Below are 16,113 nucleotides of genomic sequence, written 5' to 3'. Positions count from 1 at the left end.
AATGGGGGAGAAAAATGGGGAGAAAAATGGGGGAGAAATGGAAAAAAAATGGGGGAGAAAAATGGGGAAAAACAGGGGAAAAAAGGGGGAAAATGGGAAAAAAATGGGAAAAAATGGGGGGAAGAAATGGAAAAAAATGGGGAAAAAATGGATAAAAAACACAGGAAAAAAAGGGGTAAAAATGAGAATAACCAGGGGAAAAATGGGGGGAAAATGGGGGAAAAAATGGGGGGAAAAGGGGGAAAATGGGAAAAATGGGGGAAATGGGAAAATTGGGGAAAAAATGAGGGAAATGGGGGAGAAAATGGGGGAGAAAGGGAAAAATGGAGATAATGGGGCAAAAAATGGGAAAAATCAAGGAAAATGGGTAAAAAACAGGGTAAAAATGGTAAAAATGAAAATAATAGGGGAAAAATAGGAAAAAAATGGGAAAAAGGGAAAATTGGAGGGGATATTGGGGGAAAATGGGGGGAAATGGGGAAAAATGGAAAAAACGGGGAAAATGGAAAAAAGGGGAAAAATAGGGAAAAAATTGGGGGAAAAGGAGTAAAAATGGGGAAAAATGGCAAAAATGGGAGAGAAATGGGAAAACTCAGGAAAAAATGGGGGAGAAAATGGGAAAAAATGTGAGAGAATGGGAAAAAATGGGAGAAACAGGAAAAAATCGGATTAAAGGGGAAATGGGGAAAAAACCCCTGGAAAAACGAGGGAAAATGGGAAATTGGGGTAAAAATGGGGTTGGGACGGGCCTGGAGGCCTCGAGAGTCGCACGGGAAAATGGGGGGAAAATTTTTTGGGAGAGAATTGGGAATTTTGGGTGGGAATTGGGATCCCAGGAGGAATTTGGGAAATTCCAGGTGGGAATGGGGGATCCCGGTGAGAATTTTGGATGGAAAAATGGGGAATTCCAGGTGGGAATTTGGGAAATTCCAGGTGGGAATTCGGGATCCTGGTGAGAATTTTGGATGGAAAAATGGGGAATTCCAGGTGGGAATTTGGGCACCCTGGGGGAATTTGGAATTTGGGGTCCCAGTGGGAATTCTGGGTGGGAAATTGGGAATTTTGGGTGGGAATTGGGGAATTCTGGGTCCAAATTTGGGGATCCCAATGAGAACTGGGGAATCCCAATGGGAATTCTGGGAGGGAATTGGAAAATTCCAGGTGGGAATGGGGGATCCCAGTGGGAATTTTGGAGGGAAATTGGGAATTCCGGGTGGGAATTTGGAGAGATCCCAGTGGGAATTCTGGGTGGGAATTTTGAGTGGGAATTTTGGATGGAAATTGGGAATTTTGGGTGGGAATTGGGGAATTCCAGGTGAGAATTTGGGGGTCCCAGTGGGAATTTGGGATCCCAGGAGGAATTTAGGGAATTCTGGATGGGAACTGGGGATCCCAGTGGGAATTTTGGGTGGGAATTGGAAATTCCAGTGAGAATTTGGGGATCCCAGCGGGAAGTTTGGGTGGGAATTGGGGAATTCCAGTGAGAATTCCAGGTGGGAATTGGGGATTTTGGGTGGGAATTTGGGAGTTCCAGGTAGGAGTTCTGGATGGGAAATGGGGGATCCCAGTGGGAATTTGGGGAATTCCAGTGGGAATTCTGGGAGGGAATTGGGGATCCCAGTGGGAATTTCAGATGGAAATCAGGAATCCTAGGTGGGAATGTGGGGGTCCCAGTGGGAATTTTGGATGGGAATTGGGAATTCCAGGTGGGAATTTTGAGTGGGAATTTTGGATGGGAATTGGGAATTTTGGATGGGAATTTGGAATTCTGGATGGGAAATGGGGGATCCCAATGGGAATTTCGGATGGAAATAGGGAATTCTGGATGGGATTTGGGATCCCAGTGGGAATTTGGGGATCTCAGTGGGAATTTTGGAGGGAAATTAGGAATTCTGGGTGGGAATTTGGGGATCCCAGTGAGAATTTGGGGATCTCAGTGGGAATTTCAGATGGAAATTGGGGAATTTTGGGTGAGAATTGGAAATTCCCAGTGGGAATTGGGGGATCCCAGTGGGAATTTTGGGTGGGAATTGGGAATTCTGGGTGGGAATTGGGAATTCCAGGTGGGAATTGGGGACCCCAGTGGGAATTCTGGGTGGGAGTTGGGAATTTTGGGTGGGAATTCCTGGTGGGAATTTGGGGATCTCAGTGGGAATTGAAGAATTCCAGGTGGGAATTTTGGGTGGGAATTTTGAATGGAAATTGGCAATTTTGGGTGAGGATTTGGGATCCCAGTGGGAATTTTGGATGGGAATTGGGAATTTTGGGTGGGAATTGGGGAATTCTGGGTGGGAATTTTGGGTGGGAATTGGGGATTCCAGGTGGGAATGGGGGATCCCAATGGGAATTTCGGAGGGAAATTGGGAATTTTGGGGAGGAATTTGTGATCCCAGTGGGAATTCCGGGTGAGAATTGGAAAATTCCAGGTGGGAATTGGGGATTCCGGTGGGAATTTTGGGTGGGAATTTGGAATTCCAGGTGGGAATTTGGAGGGATCCCAGTGGGAATTTTGGATGGAAATGAGGAATTTTGGGTGGGAATTTGGGATTCCAGGTGGGAATTCGGGATCCCAGTGGGAATTTTGGGTGGGAATTGGAGAATTCTGGGTGGGAATTTTAGATGGGAATTTTGAATGGAAATTGGGAATTTTGGGTGAGGAATTTGGGGATCCCAGTGGGAATTCCGGGTGAGAATTGGAAAATTCCAGGTGGGAAATGGAGAATTCCAGGTGGGAGTTGGGGATCCCAGTGGGAAATTCCAGGTGGGAACTGGGGAATCCCAATGGGAATTTTGGATGGGAATTGGGAATTCCGGGTGGGATTTGGGGAATTCCAGGTGGGAATTTGGGATCCCAGTGGGAATTTTGGGTGGGAATTGGAGAATTCCAGGTGGGAATTCTGGGAGGGAATTGGGGAAATTCCGGGTGGGAATTTGAGGGTCCCAGTGGGAATTTTGGGTGGGAATTGGGAATTCCAGGTGGGAATTTTGGGTGGGAATTTGGGGACCCCAGTGGGAATTCCGGGTGAGAATTGGAAAATTCCAGGTGGGAATGGGGGATCCCAGTGGGAATTTTGGATGGGAATTGGGAATTTTGGATGGGAATTGGGAATTTTGGGTGGGAATGGGGGATCCCAATGGGAATTTCGGATGGAAATAGGGAATTCTGGATGGGATTTGGGATCCCAGTGGGAATTTGGGGATCTCAGTGGGAATTTTGCAGGGAAATTAGGAATTCTGGGTGGGAATTTGGGGATCCCAGTGAGAATTTGGGGATCTCAGTGGGAATTTCAGATGGAAATGAGGAATTTTGAGTGGGATTTGGGAATTCTGGGTGTGAATTCGGGACCCCAGTGGGAATTTTGGGTGGGAATTGGAGAATTCCAGGTGGGAATTCTGGGAGGGAATTGGGGAAATTCCGGGTGGGAATTTGAGGGTCCCAGTGGGAATTTTGGGTGGGAATTGGGAATTCCAGGTGGGAATTTTGGGTGGGAATTTGGGGACCCCAGTGGGAATTCCGGGTGAGAATTGGAAAATTCCAGGTGGGAATGGGGGATCCCAGTGGGAATTTTGGATGGGAATTGGGAATTTTGGATGGAATTGGGAATTTTGGGTGGGAATGGGGGATCCCAATGGGAATTTCGGATGGAAATAGGGAATTCTGGATGGGATTTGGGATCCCAGTGGGAATTTGGGGATCTCAGTGGGAATTTTGCAGGGAAATTAGGAATTCTGGGTGGGAATTTGGGGATCCCAGTGAGAATTTGGGGATCTCAGTGGGAATTTCAGATGGAAATGAGGAATTTTGAGTGGGATTTGGGAATTCTGGGTGTGAATTCGGGACCCCAGTGGGAATTTTGGGTGGGAATTGGAGAATTCCAGGTGGGAATTCTGGGAGGAATTGGGAAATTCCGGGTGGGAATTTGAGGGTCCCAGTGGGAATTTTGGGTGGGAATTGGGAATTCTGGGTGGGAATTTGGGAATTCCAGGTGGGAAGTTTGGGTGGGAATTTGGGATCCCAGTGGGAATTTGGGGATCCCAGTGGGAATTCCGGGTGAGAATTGGAAAATTCCAGGTGGGAATGGGGGATCCCAGTGGGAATTTTGGAGGGAAATTGGAGAATTCCGGGTGGGAATTTGGAGAGATCCCAGTGGGAATTCTGGGTGGGAATTTTGAGTGGGAATTTTGGATGGAAATTGGGAATTTTGGGTGGAAATTTGGGGATTTTGGGTGGGAATTTGGGGGTCCCAATGGGAATTCCAGATGGAAATTAGGAATTTTAGGTGGAAATGAGGAATTTTGGGAGGGAATTGGGGTTCCCAGTGGGAATTTTGGATGGGAATTTGGAATTTTGGGTGGGAATTTAGGGAATTCCAGGTGGGAATTTGGGGTCCCAGTGAGAATTTGGGGATCTCAGTTGGAATTTCAAATGGAAATCAGGAATTTTGGGTGGGAATTGGGAATTCCAGTGGGAATTTTGGGTGTGAATTTTGGATGGAAATTGGGAATTTTGGGTGGGAATTTGGGGAATTCCTGGTGGGAATTTGGGGATCTCAGTGGGAATTGAGGAATTCCAGGTGGGAATTTTGGGTGGGAATTTTGAATGGAAATTGGCAATTTTGGGTGAGGATTTGGGATCCCAGTGGGAATTTTGGATGGGAATTGGGAATTTTGGGTGGGAATTTTGGGTGGGAATTGGGGAATTCTGGGTGGGAATTTTGGGTGGGAATTGGGGAATTCCAGGAGGGAATGGGGGATCCCAATGGGAATTTCGGAGGGAAATTGGGAATTTTGGGTGGGAATTTGTGATCCCAGTGGGAATTTCGGATGGGAATCGGGGAATTCCAGGCAAGAATTTGGGGATCCCAGTGAGAATTTTGGGTTGGAATTGGGGATTTTGGGTGGGAATTGGGAATCCCAGTGGGAATTTGGGGATCCCAGTGGGAATTTCAGAGGGAAATTAGGAAATTTGGGTGGGAATTTGGGGTCCCAGTGGGAATTTTGGATGGGAATTGGGAATTCTGGGTGGGAATTGGAGAATTCCAGTGGGAATTTTGAATGGGAATTGGGGAATTCTGGGTCCAGATTTGGGGATTCCAGTGAGAATTTGGGGATCTCAGTGAGAATTCTGGGTGGGAATTGGGGAATTTTGAGTGGGAATTGGGAATCCAGGTGAGAATTTGGGGATCTCAGTGGGAATTTTGGGTGGGAATTCGGGATCCCAGTGGGAATTTTTTCTGGGAATGGGGAATTCCAGGTGGGAATTTGGGGATCCCAGTGGGAATTTTGGATGGGAATTTGGAATTTTCGGTGGGAATTGGGGAATTCCAGGTGGGAAATGGGGAATCCCAGTGGGAATTTCAGAGGGAAATGAGGAATTTTGGGTGGGAATTTGGGATCCCAGTGGGAATTTTGAGTGGGAATTTTGGGTGGGAATTGGGGAATTCCAGGTGGGAATTCTGAGAGGGAATTGGGGAAATTTGGGTGGGAATTGGGGGATCCCAGTGGGAATTTTGGATGGAAATTGGGAATTCCGGGTGGGAATTTGGGAATTCTTTGTGGGAATTTGGGAATCTCAGTGGGAATTTTTGGATGGAAATGAGGAATTTCAGATGGAAATTGGGAATTCTGGGTGGGAATTTGGGGGATCCCGGTGGGAATTTCAGATGGAAATTGGGGAATTTTGGGTGGGAATTGGAGAATTCCGGTGGGAATTTTAGATGGGAATTTTGGATGGAAATTTGGGAATTTTGGGTGGGAATTTTTGAGTGGGAATTGGGGAATTCCAGGTGAGAATAGTGGGAATTTTGGATGGAAATCGGGAATTCCAGGTGGGAATTTGGGGATCCCAGTGAGAATTTGGGATCCCAGTGGGAATTCTGGGTGAGAATTGGAGAATTGCGGGTGGGAATTTTGGGTGGGAATTTTGGGTGGGAATTGGGGAATTCCAGGAGGGAATGGGGGATCCCAATGGGAATTTTGGAGGGAAATTGGGAATTTTGGGTGGGAATTTGGGGGACCCCAGTGGGAATTTTGGGTGGGAATTTGGAATTTTGGCTGGGAATTGCAGAATTCCAGGTGGGAATTTGGGATCCCAGTGGGAAGTTTTGGATGGAAATTGGGAATTTTGAGTGGGAATTTTGGGTGGGAATTGGGGAATTCCAGGTGGGAATTTGGGGATCCCAGTGGGAATTCTGGGTGGGACTTGGAGAATTCCGGGTGGGAATTTTGAGTGGGAATTTTGGATGGAAATTGGGAATTCTGGGTGGGAATTGGAGAATTGCGGGCGGGAATTTTGAGTGGGAATTTTGGATGGAAATTGGGAATTCTGGGTGGGAATTTGGGGAATTCCAGGTGGGAATTTTGAGTGGGAATTTTGTATGGAAATTGGGAATTCTGGGTGGGAATTGGAGAATTCCGGGCGGGAATTTTGAGTGGGAATTTTGGATGGAAATTTGGGAATTCTGGCTGGAATTTTGGGATGCAGAGCTGATGTTCCTGGAGACGAGCGCCCTGACCGGGGAGAACGTGGAGGAGGCGTTTCTCAAATGCGCCAGGACCATCCTCAACAAGATCGAATCCGGTACCGGGGATTCGGGGTTCAAAATCCACCCCAAAAATCCTGAAAATCAACTCCAAAAATCCACCCCAAAACCCCAAAAATCCACCCCAAAATCCACCCAAAAATCACCAAAATCCGACCCAAAAATTCCAAAAAAATCCGCTCAAAAAAACCTTCCGAAATTCGTGAAAATTTACCCCAAAAATCCACCCCCAAAAAAATCCACCCAAAAAACCCTGAAAATTTACCCCCCAAAACCCCCAAAAAAATCCACCCCAAAATCCACCCAAAAATCACAAAAAATCTACCTGAAAATCCACCCAAAAATCCACCCCAAAGTTGGAATTTTGGGGGATTTTTGGGGAATTTTAGAGGAATTTTGGGGAATTTTAGGGGGAATTTTGGGGGAATTTTGGGGAATTTTAGGGGGAATTTTAGGGGGAATTTTAGGGGAAATTTTGGGGGAATTTTATGGGGTATTTTGGGGGGAATTTTAGGGGAAATTTTGGGGGGATTTTGGTGGAATTTTGGGGAATTTTATGGGAATTTTAGGGGAATTTTAGAGGGAATTTTAGGGGGAATTTTAGGGGAATTTTGGGGGAATTTTAGAGGGAATTTTTTAGGGGAATTTTAGGGAATTTTGGGGGAATTTTAGAGGGAATTTTTTAGGGGAATTTTATGGGGTATTTTGGGGGGATTTTTGGGGAATTTTGGGGGGATTTTTGGGGAATTTTAGGGGGAATTTTGGGGGAATTTTAGAGAGAATTTTGGGGAATTTTTTTGGGAATTTTGGGGAATTTCAGGGGGAATTTTGGGAGATTTTTTGGGATTTTAGGGGGAATTTTGGGGAATTTTAAGGGAATTTTTAGGGGAATTTTGGGGAATTTTAGGGGGAATTTTAGGAGGAATTTTGGGGGATTTTTGGGGAATTTTTGGGGAATTTTGGGGAATTTTAGGAGGAATTTTGGGGGATTTTTGGTGATTTTTTGACCCAAAAATTCCCGAATTTTTTTGGGGCTAATCCTGTGCTCTCCAGTTTGAATTCTGGGCTATTTTAGGACCCGAATTTCCCATTTCCCCCCAGGGGAGCTGGACCCGGAGCGGATGGGCTCGGGGATCCAATACGGGGACGCGTCGCTGCGGCAGCTCCGGCAGCCCCGGGGGAGCCCGGCCCAGCCCCGGCCCCCCTGCGCCTGCTGAGGGGATAAATACAGGTGAGACACCCTGAAAATATCCCAAAAAATACCCCAAAAATAGCCCAAAATATCCCCCAAAATATCCCAAATAATCCCCAAAAAATCCCTCAAAAATTACCCAAAAAATCCCCCAAAAAATCCAAAAAATTCCCCCAAAATATCCCCAAAAATCCCCCAAAAATATTCCAAAAAATCCCACAAAAATCCTGGTCAGATCCTTCCCAAAATACAGGTGAGACACCCCAAAAATATCCCAAAAAATCCCTCAAAAATATCCCTAAAAATCCCCTAAAAATAGACCAAAAATTCTCCAAAAAATCCCTGAAAAATTCCGGTCAGAGACCCCCAAAATATCCTCAAAACACAGGTGAGAACCCCTGAAAATGTCACAAAAATATCCCAGAAATATCGCAAAAAATAGCCCAAAATATCCCAAAAAATCCCCCCAAAAATATCCCAAAAAATCTCCAAAAATATAAAAAAAATTCCCCCAAAATATCCCCAAGAATCCCCCCAAAATTCCCCTAAAATATTAAAAAAAAATCCCCCCAAAAATCCCCAAAAATATCCCAAAAAATCCCCCCAAAATATCCCAGAAAATCCAAAAAAAAAAATAGCCCATGAAATCCCCCAAAAAACCGCAAAAATTCTCCCCAAAATATCAAAAAAATTCCCCAAAAATATCCCCAAAATACAGGTGAGAAGCCACAAAAATGTCACCAAAAACACCCCCAAAATATCGCAAAAATATCCCAGAAATATCCAAAAAAATAGCCCAAAAAATCCCCCCAAAAATAGCCCAAAAATATCCCAAAATATCAAAAAAAATCCCCCAAAAATATTCCAGATAATTCCCCAAAATATTAAAAAAAATCCCCCCAAAATAGTCCAAAAATATCCCAAAAATATCACAAAAATATCCAAAAAATGTCCCCAAAATACAGGTGAGACACCCCCCAAAAATATCCCAAAAAATCCCCAAAAATATCCCAAAATATCCATCAAAAATATCCCCAAAATACAGGTGAGAAACCACAAAAAATAACCCCCAAAATACCCCAAAAATATCCCAGAAATATCCCAAAAAAATATCCCAAAAAATCCCCCAAAAATAGACCAAAAATAGCCCAAAAAATCCCTGAAAAATTCCGGTCAGAACCCCCAAAAATATCCTCAAAATAGATAGAGGTGAGATACCCCAAAAAATAACCCAAAAAATCCCCCCAAAATAGACCAAAATATACCAAAAAATCCCCCCAAAAATATCCTCCAAAATAGCCCAAAAATCCCCCCAAAAATATCCCAAAAATACAGGTGAGAACGGCCGGGAAATGGACCAGAAATAGCCCAAAAATAGCCCAAAAAATCCCCAAAAAGTAGATCAAAAATATCCCCAAAAAATAGACCAAAAATATCCCAAAAAATCCCCAAAAATATGCCAGAAAATTCCCCAAAATATAAAAAAAAAACCCCCAAAAATATCCCCAAAAATCCCCTCAAAATATCCCAAAAAATACCCCAAAAATACCCCAAAAATAGCCCAAAAATCCTTCAAAAATCCCCCCAAAGTATAAAAAAAAAATCCCCCCAAAAATATCCCAAAAACTCCACCCAAAAATATCCCAAATAATCCCAAAAAATATCCCAAAAAATCCCCTAAAAATATCTCAAAAAGTCCCCCAAAAATATCCCAAAAATCCCCCAAAAATAGCCAAAAAAATCCCCCCAAAAATATCCCAAAAAAAATCTCCAAAATAGCAAAAAAGATCCCACCAAAATAGCCCAAAAATATCCCAAAATGTCCCAAAAATATAAAAAAAAATATCCCCAAAATACAGGTGAGAGACCCTAAAAATATCCCAAAAAATCCCCAAAAATATCCCAAAATATCCATCAAAAATATCCCCAAAATACAGGTGAGAAACCGCAAAAATAACCCCCAAAATATCCCAGAAATATCCAAAAAAAAAATCCAAAAAATCCCCCAAAAATAGACCAAAAATATCCCAAAAAATCCCTGAAAAATTGTGGTCAGAAACCCCCAAAAATATCCTTAAAATAGAGGTGAGATACCCCAAAAAATAACCCAAAAAATCCCCCCAAAATAGACCAAAATATACCAAAAAATCCCCCAAAATATCCTCCAAAATAGCCCAAAAATCCCCCCAAAAATATCCCAAATAATCCCGAAAAAATATCCCAAAAAATCCCCTAAAAATATCTCAAAAAATCCCCCCAAAATATCCCAAAAATCCCCCAAAAATAGCCAAAAAAATCCCCCCAAAAAATATCCCAAAAAAATCTCCAAAATAGCAAAAAAGATCCCGCCAAAATAGCCCAAAAATATCCCAAAATGTCCCAAAAATATCCAAAAAAATATCCCCAAAATACAGGTGAGACACCCCCCAAAAATATCCCAAAAAATCCCCAAAAATATCCCAAAATATCCATCAAAAATATCCCCAAAATACAGGTGAGAAACCACAAAAATAACCCCCAAAATACCCCAAAAATATCCCAGAAATATCCCAAAAAAATAGCCCAAAAAATCCCCCAAAAATAGACCAAAAATATCCCAAAAATCCCTGAAAAATTCCAGTCAGAAACCCCCAAAAATATCCTCAAAATACAGGGGAGAGACCCCTGAAAATGGACCCAAAATACAGGTGAGAAACTCCAAAAATGTCACCAAAAATAGCCCAAAAATATCCCAGAAATATCCCCAAAAAATCCCCAAAAATAGACAAAAAATAACCCAAAAATGTCCAAAAAATCCCCCCAAAAATATCCCCAAAATTCCCTCAAAAATATCCCGAAAAATCCCCCAAAAAATCCTCAAAAAAATCACAAAAAATTCCCCCAAAATATCCCAAAAAATCCTCCCCAAAAATAGCCCAAAAATATCCCCAAAAAATTCCGATCAGAACCCCCCAAATTATCCTCAAAATACAGGTGAGAGACCCCAAAAATATTCCAAAAAAATCCCCAAAAAATATCCAAGAAAATCCAAAAAAATATCCCAAAAATCCCCCAAAAATATCACAAAAATGTCCCAATAAATCCCCCCAAAAATATCCCAAAAAATCTCCTAAAAATATCTCTAAAAGTTCCCCCAAAAATCCCCCAAAAATGTCCCCAAAAATCCCCAAAATATAAAAAAAAAAAAAATCCCCAAAAAATTCCTCAAAAAAATCACAAAAAAATTCCCCAAAAATATCTCAAAAAATCCCCCCAAAAAATCCCTCAAAATTATCCCAAAAAATCCCCAAAAATATCTCAAAAAATCCGCCAAAAATGTCCCCAAAATACAGGTGAGACACCCCAAAAATATCCAAAAAAATCCCCCAAAATATCCAAAAAAATCCCCTAAAAATATCTCAAAAAGTCCCCCCAAAATATCCCAAAAATATCCCAAAAAATCCACCAAAAATAACCCAGAAAATCCCTCAAAATATCAAAAAAAATCCCCCCAAAAATATCCCAAATAATCCCCAAAAATAGCCCAAAAAATCCCCCCAAAATAGATCAAAAATATCCCAAAAATGTCCAAAAAATCCCCCAAAATATCCAAAAAAAAATCCCCAAAATACAGGTGAGACACCCCAAAAATATCCCAAAAATCCCCCAAAAATAGCCCAAAAAATCCCCTAAAAATATCCCAAAAATCCCAAAAAATATCCCAAAAAATATCCAAAAAAATCCCCCAAAATATCCAAAAAATTCCCCCAAAATATCCCCAAAAATTCCCCAAAAATATTCCAAAAAATCCCCCAAAAAATCCAAGAAAATCAAAAAAAAAATAGCCCAAAAATTCCCCCAAAAATATCCCCAAAATACAGGTGAGAACCCCCAAAAATTATCAAAAAAAATCCCCCAAAAATATCCCAAAATATTAAAAAAAAATCCCCCAAAATATCCCGAAAAATCCCCCAAAAGATCCCAAAAATGTCCCAAAAAATCCCCCAAAAATTCCGGTCAGAAACCCCCAAAACATCCTCAAAATACAGGGGAGAGACCCCAAAAATGTCACCAAAAATATCCCAAAAATATCCCAGAAATAGCCCAAAAATATCCCAAAAAAATCCACCCAAAATAGACAAAAAATATCCCTAAAATGTCAAAAAAAATCCCCCAAAATATCCCCAAAAATAGCCCAAAAATCCACCAATAATGTCCCAAAAAATGCCCCCAAAATAGACAAAAAAATCCCACCAAAATAGCCCAAAAAAATCCGAAAATGTTCCAAAAATATCCAAAAAAATCCCCAAAATACAGGTGAGAGACCCTAAAAAAAACCCCCAAAAATATCCCAAAAAATACCCCAAAAATAGCCCGAAATTATCCCAAAAAATCCCTGAAGAATTCCAATCAGAACCCCCCCAAAATATCCACAAAATAGAGGTGAGAGACCCTAAAAATATCCCCAAAAAATCCCCTAAAAATATCCCAAAAAATCCCCTAAAAATATCCCAAAAAATCCCCTAAAAATATCCCAAAAAATCCCCTAAAAATATCTCAAAAGTCCCCCAAACTATCCCAAAAAATCCCCCAAAATATCCCAAATCCCCCCCAAGTAGCCCAAAAATAGCCCAAAAAATCCCCCAAAATATCAAAAAAATTCCCCCGAAATATCCCCAAAATATCCCTAAAATATAAAAAAAAATCCCCCCAAAAATCCCCAAAAATCCTGGTCAAATCCTTCCCAAAATCCAGGTGAGACACCCCAAAAATATCCCAAAAATCCCCAAAAATATCAAAACAAAATCCCCCAAAGATAGCCCAAAAAATCCCCCAAAATATCCCAAATAATCCCCAAAAAATCCCTCAAAAATTACCCAAAAAATCCCCCAAAATATCCAAAAAAATTCCCCCAAAATATCCCCAAAAATATCCCAAAAAATCCCCAAAAAATCCCCCAAAAAAATCCAAAAAAATAGCCCAGAAATTCCCCCCAAAATATCCCCAAAATACAGGTGAGAACCTCCAAAAATTATACAAAAAAATCCCCCAAAAATATCCCAAAATATAAAAAAAAATCCCCCAAAAATATCCCAAAAAATCCCCCAAAATGTCCCAAAAATTCTCTGAAAAATATCCCCAAAATAAAAGTGAGACACCCCCAAAATTATTCCAAAAATTCCCCCAAAAATATCCCCAAAAACACCCAAAAAATATCCCCAAAAAATTCCCCTAAAAATGTCACAAAAAATTCCCCAAAAATATCCCCAAAAATTCCCCCAAAATTCCCCCAAAATATCCCCAAAATATTTTTTTAAAAATCGTCCAAAAATATCCCCAAAAATCCTGGTCAGATCCTCCCCAAAATACAGGTGAGACACCCCAAAAATATCCCAAAAAATCCCCAAAAAATATCCCAAAAAATCCCCCTAAAATAGCCCAAAAAATATCACAAAAATATCCCCAAAATTCCCCAAAAATGTCCAAAAAAATCCCGCCAAAATAGCCAAAAAGATCCCCAAAAATATCCCAGAAATATCCCAAAAAATAGCCCAAAAAATCCCCCAAATTAGACCAAAAATATCCCAAAATGTCTCAAAAATATCCAAAAAAAATATCCCCAAAATACAGGTGAGACACCCCAAAAATATCCCAAAAAATCCCCCAAAATATCCCAGAAAATCCCCCAAAAATAGCCCAAAAAATATCCCAAAAACATCCCCTAAAATATCCCAGAAAATCAACAAAAATATCCCAAAAAATCCCCCAAAATATAAAAAAAAATTGCCTCAAAATATCCCAAAAAATCCCCCCAAAATTCCCCTAAAATATTAAAAAAAAATCCCCCAAAAATATCCCCAAAAATCCTGGTCAAATCCTTCCCAAAATCCAGGTGAGACACCCCAAAAATATCCCAAAACAGCCCCTAAAAATATCCCAAAAATATCACAAAAATATCCCAAAAAATCCCCCATAAATATCCCCAAAATACAGGTGAGAACCACCAAAAATATCCCAAAAAATCCCCCCAAAATAGACCAAAAATATCCCAAAAATGTCCAAAAAAATCCCCCAAAATATCCCCAAAAATAGCCCAAAAAATTCCCCAAAATTCCATTAAAACGTTCCAAAAATTCAAAAAAAAAAAAAACCAGGTGAGAACCCTTAAAAATATCCCAAAAAAATACAGGAGAGACACCCCAAAAATGCCACAAAAATCCCCCAAAAATAGCCCAAAATATAAAAAAAAAATCCCCCAAAATATCCCAAATAATCCCCCAAAAATCCCTCCAAAAATATCCCAAAAAACTCCCCCCAAAAATAGCCAAAAAAATCCCCTAAAAATATGCCAAAAATACAGATGAGAAACCCTAAAAAACCCCAATAATATCCCTAAAAATCCCCCAAAAATAGCCCAAAATTCCCCAAAAAATCCCTGAAAAATTCCGGTCAGAGACCCCCCAAATTATCCTCAAACTACAGGTGAGACACCCTAAAAATATCACAAAAATAGCCCAGAAATTGCCCAAAAAATCCCCCCAAAAATAGACCAAAAATATCCCAAAAATGTCACAAAAAAAATCCCCAAAATATCCCAAAATATCCCCAAAAATATCACAAAAAATTCCCCAAAAATAGCCCAAAAATACCCCAAAAATAGCCCAAAAATATCCCAAAAAAATCCCAAAAATTCCCCAAAATATAAAAAAATCCCCCAAAAATATCCCAGAAATATCCAGAAATATCCCAAAAAAATAGCCCAAAAAATGCCCCAAAAATAGACCAAAAATAGCCCAAAATATATCCCCAAAAATATCCCAGAAAATCCCCAAAAAATGTCCCCAAAATACAGGTGAGACACCCCCCAAAATATCCCAAAAAAATCCCCAAAAAATATCCCAAAAAATCCCCCAAAATATACAAAAAATCCCCCCAAAATAGCCCAAAAATATCCCAAAATGTCCCAAAAATATCCAAAAAAAATATCCCCAAAATACAGGTGAGAGACCCTAAAAATATCCCAAAAGATCCCCAAAAATATCCCAAAAAATCCCCCAAAATATCCCCAAAAATCCCCCACAATGGCCCAAAAATATCCCAAAAATATCCCAAAAAATCCTCCAAAAATTCCAGTCTGAACCTCCCAAAATATCCACAAAATACAGGTGAGAACCCCTGAAAATGGACCAAAAATAGCCCAAAAATATCACAGAAATATCCCAAAAAAATGCCCCAAAAATAGACCAAAAATAACCCAAAAATGTCCAAAAAATCCCCCAAAAATATCCCCAAAAATAGCCCAAAAAATTCCTCAAAAAATCACAAAAAATCCCCCCCAAAAAGCCAAAAAATCCCACCAAAATAACCAAAAAGATCCCCCAAAATATCCCAGAAAATCCCCCAAAATATAAAAAAAATCCCCCCAAAAATAGCCCAAAATGTCCCAAAAATATCCAAAAAAAATCCCCAAAATACGGGCGAGAACCACCAAAAATATCCCAAAAATCCCCCAAAAATCGCCAAAAAAATCACCAAAAATATCCCAAAAAATCCCCCCAAAATATCCCCAAAAATCCTGGTCAAATCCTTCCCAAAATACAAGTGAGACACACAAAAAATATCCAAAAAACTTCCCCAAAAATAGCCCAAAAATTCCCCAAAAAATCCCCCAAAAATTCCGATCAGAACCCCCCAAATTATCCTCAAAATACAGGTGAGACACCCCAAAATATCCCCCAAAAATCCCTAAAAATAGCCCAAAAAATCCCCCAAAAATAGCCCAAAAATATCCGAAAAAATCCCCTAAAAATATCATTAAAAAATCTCCAAAAATATCCCAGAAAATCCCCCAAAATATCAAAAAAACTCCCCTAAAAATAGCCCAAAATGTCCCAAAAATATCCAAAAAAATATCCCCAAAATCCAGGTGAGACACCCCCCAAAAATATCCAAAAAATCCATCAAAAATAGCCCCAAAAATCCCCCCAAAAATAGCCCAAAAAATCCCCCAAAATATCCCTCAAAAATATCCCAAAAATTCCCCACAAAAATATCCCAAAAAAATCCACCAAAAATAGGCCAAAAATCCACCAAAATATCCCCAAAAATCCCCCCCAAAAATATCTCAAAAATACAGGGGAGAAACCCTAAAAATATCCCAGAAAATTCCCAAAAAAATCCCAAAAAATCCCTTAAAAATATCCCAAAAAATCCCCTAAAAATATCCCCAAAATACAGGCGAGAACCACCAAAAATATCCCAAAAAATCCCCCCAAAATAGACCAAAAATATCCCAAAAATCCTCCCAAAAATATCCCAAAAAATCCCCCAAAAATATCTCAAAAAATCCCCCAAAAATCCTCCCAAAAATATCCCAAAAAAATCCCCAAAAATATCCCC

The 16,113-nt window shown here is 40.4% G+C and overlaps 1 protein-coding gene across 1 annotated transcript in view; it reads left to right on the top strand.

The window, feature by feature from the left end:
• Positions 1-15,582, top strand: part of RAB4B (RAB4B, member RAS oncogene family) — a 35,324-nt gene extending 19,742 nt beyond the window's left edge. Inside the window, exons 6-7 of the mRNA XM_083877246.1 lie at positions 6,485-6,580; positions 7,644-15,582. Of these exons, the coding sequence (XP_083733372.1) occupies positions 6,485-6,580; positions 7,644-7,759 (212 nt within the window). The 3' untranslated portion in view covers positions 7,760-15,582. The remainder of the gene's footprint in view (positions 1-6,484; positions 6,581-7,643) is intronic.
• Positions 15,583-16,113: the final 531 nt, after the last annotated feature.

This window comes from Zosterops lateralis (assembly GCF_965231275.1).
Source record: "Zosterops lateralis genome assembly, chromosome: 23".
NCBI classification, from domain to species: domain Eukaryota; kingdom Metazoa; phylum Chordata; class Aves; order Passeriformes; family Zosteropidae; genus Zosterops; species Zosterops lateralis.
The sequence above is the reverse complement of the archived record's forward strand: the minus strand, read 5'-3'. Positions and strand labels throughout refer to the sequence as shown.